We start from the raw sequence: 6,000 nt of genomic DNA, 5'->3' as shown, positions 1-6,000 counted from the left end.
TTCAAACCCATCACTGTAATCTTAGTTTCATCTCCTAAATCATAACCTAAATCATGTTCTATAATTGTTTTCTCCTTCTCCTTGCTTTTAAGTTTTTTGGGTCTCATTTCTAGATGGAGTTTCCAACAATGATGTTCATCATGGCCATCTTTCAAACAGTGTTTGCATGTGAGCTTTTATTTTTCCAATTTAATAGAAGCATTTTTCTTCCCTTTTCCCTTAAACATACCCTTTCCTTTTTCTCGAGTTTCAAGGGAGCTCGCACTTTTCTCATCTGAAATATTTTTCCCTCTTGCATCTAGATGTGTGGCTTGAACACAAACCTCATCTAAATTTGTGGGATTGAACATGAGAATAGTGTGCCTTAAATAATCGTGTAAACCTCCAATATATTTTAACAAAGTGTCTTGAGATGACAAATCTACACCTAATATTAATGCTCTTCTCCTAAACTCTTGAGTATAGTTTTGAACACTTTTTCCTTTCAGTTTCCTAAAATTCTGCTAATCCATAATAGCCTTCTTCATATAAGTTGATGGATAAAACTGTCTTCTTAATGCAGCAATAAAATCAATCCAAGAGGTTGAGAACTTACCATGAATTTTCATATCCTCTTGTGTCTTGGCTTCCCACCAAATCAATGTTGCACTCTCCAACCTTAATGAAGCCAGTTGAATCTTTGCTTCATTATCCTTGATTTTTTGTATCTTGCAATATACTTCAAGTTGACGAACCCAATTATCTATTCTTTCAACATTAACCTCACCATTATACATAGGGAATTCAAATTTACCTGTTTCCTGTTGACTGTGCAACCCTGCACTACAAAAAACCAATTTTTTACCTGTTTCCACAAACGAACAAAACTTGTTTCTGGGAGCATACAACATCCATTTTCCATGAAACAAGTTGCGCTGGATTTAGAACAACGAGCTCTACACAGTTGAGATGATCCAAAATCAATTCATAACCTACAACCTCAAGATCAAGGGAAATACCCCCGCTCTTATCCTCTTGATCGAAGTTGGCCTCTCCCCTATTGAAAACAAGGCTATGTTTAAATATCTAATGTATAAGAAGAAGCTTTGAAAAATGGAATCCAAGAGGCTTCCTAAAATTTCTTCTAACTTTAGTCAAAACCCCCATCTTCGCCTTAAGTGTGAGTGGCATAAGGATGCCCAGTCTTGGCTCAACCACTAGGAGATAAATGAGAAGACCATCTTGGGAAGCAATGATAGTGTCAAAGATACTATCACCTCCAAATTTAAGGATAAATTATGGGATGATAAAGGGTTGAAGGGTAAGAGGAAACTAAGATATCATAAGGAGGTGATCAACCTCATCCTTGAGAACCGGAATTATCTTACTCACATCCACTCTCATTTTTTTAACATTTGTCACAAGTCCAATCTTCTTGACTTTCTAAGTCAACCCAACTATAGTGATATTGGTGTGCTTCCTTCCCTTCTTTTTGAGCAGAGAAATAAGATCCTAAATAATTACAACTAGATTCTCTTTCTTAAAGTTTAATAGACCGCGTTGATCTTAGTAGACATTAATCATCATCATCGTCATCAATAATTAATTATTTGATTATTTTTTGCACCAATATCTTTAATATTTTGTGTGTATTTTATCTCAATTGATATAATGATTATAGATATTGATATACCACCATTTAAAGAAGGTATACTAATTAATTATATTTTAAAAAGTCAAAAGAATCAATTTTTTTGTATTTAAATGTGAAAAATATAATAATTAATTATATTTTAAAAAGTCAAAAGAATCAAATTTTTTGTATTTAAATGTGAGATAGATGTTCATAATAAGTAACCATTTGGTTATTGTTAATATGTACAAAATTTTCATGTGTATATTCTCTCAATGAACACCATTGTTACAAACATTGATATACCAATTGTAAAGAAGTAGTTAAAATATTTATCAACGCACATCCTTGATTAAATCATCATACTCATTCATTACATTAAATTATTTGGAATCTTTTTACTTTTCCACCACCATCACCAGTACACGACCCTCATTACATCATCGTACCCCACACACTTGCACCACTGCTAGAAAAATAATCAGAAAAAGGAAACTGAAGATTTCGATAGGTTCGAAAGCTGGTTATTACATTATCATACCTGGATAACATTGGATTAGGTACATTCGGCCATGGTACACTATTGCCTATAGTAGATTAATGGTATAATGGGAACTGATAGTAGATTAACTATTATAGCAACTGATACACTATGCAGATCTACTTGTCCATAAACAGAGGCACATTTTATTTGAATATACACAGAGAGCATTCTTTTAAGTGTGGGAAGAATTGAAGTTATAGAGATGCGAAGGCAGGCGAGGCTGGGCCATGGCAACGAGAGGGATTGTTCTAGGAGTAGACAAACCAAAGGTCTCGCCCATGTCCAACTCCTCAGGGTTCTGTCCATCAGGCAGCTTCCACTGGAATCCATGGATGAGATTGGACAGAGCCATATAAACAACTTTGAGTCCGTGACTATATCCCGGGCACATCCTCCTCCCCGACCCAAACGGCAGGAGCTCGTAATCTCTGCCCTTCACATCCAACGTGCTCCCTTTGAATCTCTCTGGCTGGAACTCGTCAGGGTTCTCCCATAGCTTGCCATCGCGGCCGATAGTCCACACGTTAACCTGCAACCTTGTGTTCGCAGGAATGTCATAACCGCCGACCTTGCAGGCCTCCGTGGAGAGACGGGGAACGAGCATGGGAGCCACCGGGTGGAGCCGCATCGTCTCCTTCACTATCCACTGTATATACTCCAGCCCAGGAATGTCCTCCTCCTCCACCCACCGTTCTCTACCCACCACTCTGTCCAGCTCTTCCGTGGCTCTTTCCATTGTCTCCGGCCTTTTCAGGAGCTCCGACAGCCCCCACTCCACCACCGTCGCGGAGCTTTCGGTGGCGCCCGCTATCATGTCCTGCAAACATTATACAGTTGCTCAGAGAATAATAAAAACACACGCTCAGAAAAGGGAGAATAGTTTGTAAAGGCGTGCCTGAGTGAATGCTTTGACTTTGACTCGACTCAGCTTCAGTTGCGGATCGTCGGCCTGCTGGAGTAGAACGTCCACCATGTCTCTGGCAACATAATTCTCCATGCTCTTCCTCCGCTTGTCGTGCTCTTCCAACACTTCCTCCAGGAAAACATCTAACCGCTTGCTCACCTTCTTCATTCGCCTGACGTAACCCTGGAGATCCAGCCAGGCGAGCCACGGTATAAAGTCTCCAATATTAAAAACCCCGTTCAGCACAAACAGCTCCTCCCACATCTCTCTGAACTCCGCCGGCTTTATCTTGTTGCGGGCCTTCTCGTCCAAGTACCTTCGTCCCAAAACCATCCGAGAAATTATGTTATTGCTGACATTAGTCGTCTCTTCCCGGATTTCTACAGGGAGGCCCTGCCGGCTGGTTTCGAACACGGAACTTAGCATCCGGGCGACCTCTTCTACTCTGATGTACTCGAAAGATTCGAGGCGTTTGGCACTGAAGAGCTCCGTTAGGCAGATTTTCCTGGCGAGGCGCCAGTGCTCTCCGTAGGGAGACCAGGTCATGTCGGAGTAGTTGTAGACGGTGTATTTCCCGGCCGCCACACGGGGTCGGGAGGCGAATGTGAGGTCGTGCGTCTTGAGAAACTCTCGGGCCATCTCAGCCGAGGAGGCGACCACGCAGGGCATGGATCCGAGTCTCATATACATGAGGGGGCCGTATGTTTTGGAGAGTCGATCCAGCGACCTGTGGGGTAGTTTCCCCATGAGATTCAGGTTTCCGATTATGGGCCAAGCACGGGGACCGGGCGGCAATTTCACAGAGGGACGAAGTTGCCTGCAGATCAGGTAAGCCGATATGATGGTCACCACAAGGTAGCCGATCATTCGCAGATCTGCAATTGCAAGCATCCACTGTAAATCCATTGAAAAAGCAGAAAATTTTCAGGTCTCAAAGCTATTGCAGGAACTGTGGTGTTATGTGGCATTATATAGGCGAGAGCTGAAATGATCCTCCCAAAAAATTCGGAGGGAACCTTAGAAGGAGCACCACCATTGAGATATAAAATAAAATGGTCGTCTGACGCGTTAAAATAAAATAAGACACCAAATCGTGTGGTCGCTTTCGACGCAGATTTAATTCCTATGAATTTTTATTTTATTTTATTTTATTGATAATCATATATTAATTGTTCAATTGGTGCGGTTTCGCCTGCTTCCCCCGAACTAGCAGCTCTAAAGAAGGCATCACTTGACCTTCGAGGCACCACCCCCATTATATAATAGAAGGGACCCGCTGTTCGCCCAAGCCGCTATTGAGGGTGCATATAAAAGATTGATCACTCGACAAGCCCAACAACCATCATATTGCCATTAATGACGGGATCTGCCAGAATTTGAAGTATCGGACTACTCTTCCTTCTTTTAAAGGGAGATCTTAAATTATTCTCCCAAAGAATTCGGAGGGAACATTAAACGACCACCACCATTGACATGTACGCCGAACATAAACATTATTCAGACATAGTCCAAATTATAAATATATAGTAAATTTTAAATAATATAATATAATAAACTAAACTAATAAATTGACAAATTCAATGTTTTCGATTTTTTATCTAACTAATTTCTTTAGATAAATAGTTTTTTAAGTTCAGTTTTTAAAATTGATATTTTAATTATTATTTTCTATATTTTTTATTAAATTTATTTATATATATATATATAATATAAATTTATATTAGATATTTTCAATCCACGTTTGGTTCGGTCCATTATTAATTTGGGTTTTTGTGAAGGCTTTTTTCGTTTTTTGAAAGGACTTTTTATATATATATATATAAATTTATATTAGATATTTTCAATCCACGTTCGGTTCCGTCCATTATTAATTTGGGTTTTTGTGAAGGCTTTTTACGTTTTTTTGGAAGGACGAAGCCAAAACAACGATGAAAAATCAAATTCAATGTTGCTCCCACTTGCGAGATAACCTAACGCCATTGTGACTGGTTTAAAAAATTGCCTCTATTTTAATCATCGTCTTGTTTTCAAAGAATTCAGATCTGGGTTTCTGCGAAGGGTTTTTGCGGTGTAAAGGGTTTTATGACTTGGATCTGTGGTAGTGCCGGTCTGCAGTGCCATTTTTGTGAAGAATAACAAAGATCTAGGTCGGCAGTGCTATCAATTCGGGTCTACGGTTCAATCATCTCTGCGATCCAATCCGAGGGAGGTGCGGTCTGCGGTCCGGTTTGCTAATATCAGGTGCACACATTCCTTATCTTTTTCTAATACATATCTGTTCATATATTTTCAAGTATGAATAATTCACCACAGCTACTAAAGATTACCAAAGGTAGACCTAGCACAGTTACTCTATAGAGCCTTTATGAGTATATAGAGTCTTTAGAAAAACGTAGAGAAGAAAGAGAAATCAAGCTACAAACAGAGTTAAAAGCCATGCTGGAAAATAAATTCATATCTCTTGAAGACAAGATCCATAAACAAATAGCAAATAAAATAGAACTATTGGAGAATAAAATGGAGGTAATGGAGACTAGGTTGTAGGTTATAAAAAATAAAACCAAGATACAAACCAAACACCCCAGCAAGGAGATGTTGATACTTTAGACAGTCTTAAAATGAAGGACATGATTAAAGAACTAGAAGAAAAAATTAATAGTCGCCTCACCCTAAATGGTGTGGCAGGTAAATTAGACATCAAACCAATTAAAGATGAAATGAAAAAATTGATAGAATTAGACCATGAGCATAACAAAGGGCTTTGAACCTTATAATCTTCGGTTTGAAAGAGGAGGTAGACGAGGATACTTTAGCTATAGCCCAGACAGAGTTACATAATAGATTACAAATTGAAACAATGTGTCTCACAGAAGAAACAATGTTAGGGAAATTAATTGAGAATAAAGGAAGGTTGATCCAAATAAAAATGAGCTCTATTGA

At 39.0% G+C, this 6,000-nt stretch overlaps 1 protein-coding gene across 1 annotated transcript; it reads right to left on the bottom strand.

Moving 5' to 3' along the window:
* Positions 1-2,034: 2,034 nt before the first annotated feature.
* LOC149253742 (trimethyltridecatetraene synthase-like) lies at positions 2,035-4,087 on the bottom strand. The gene is made up of 2 exons (XM_089456909.1): positions 3,052-4,087; positions 2,035-2,973 (listed from the first exon to the last, which is right to left on the bottom strand). Exons 1-2 carry the CDS (start codon positions 3,964-3,966, stop codon positions 2,329-2,331), a joined length of 1,560 nt encoding a protein of 519 aa, XP_089313035.1. The 5' UTR covers positions 3,967-4,087; the 3' UTR covers positions 2,035-2,328.
* Positions 4,088-6,000: the final 1,913 nt, after the last annotated feature.

This window comes from Pinus tabuliformis, chromosome 7, assembly GCF_031772625.1.
Source record: "Pinus tabuliformis cultivar Carrire ecotype Pingquan chromosome 7, CPIR1, whole genome shotgun sequence".
Lineage (NCBI taxonomy): Eukaryota > Viridiplantae > Streptophyta > Pinopsida > Pinales > Pinaceae > Pinus > Pinus tabuliformis.
The sequence above is the reverse complement of the archived record's forward strand: the minus strand, read 5'-3'. Positions and strand labels throughout refer to the sequence as shown.

What these genes read in the sequence shown, in the direction of transcription:
- LOC149253742 (XM_089456909.1), bottom strand. Translation starts at nt 3,966, where the DNA reads ATGGATTTACAGTGGATGCTTGCAATTGCAGATCTGCGAATGATCGGC. An exon ending in AAGTCAAAGCATTCACTCAG is followed by an intron (nt 2,974 to 3,051) that starts GCACGCCTTTAC and finishes TAATGTTTGCAG; the next exon opens with GACATGATAGCGGGCGCCAC.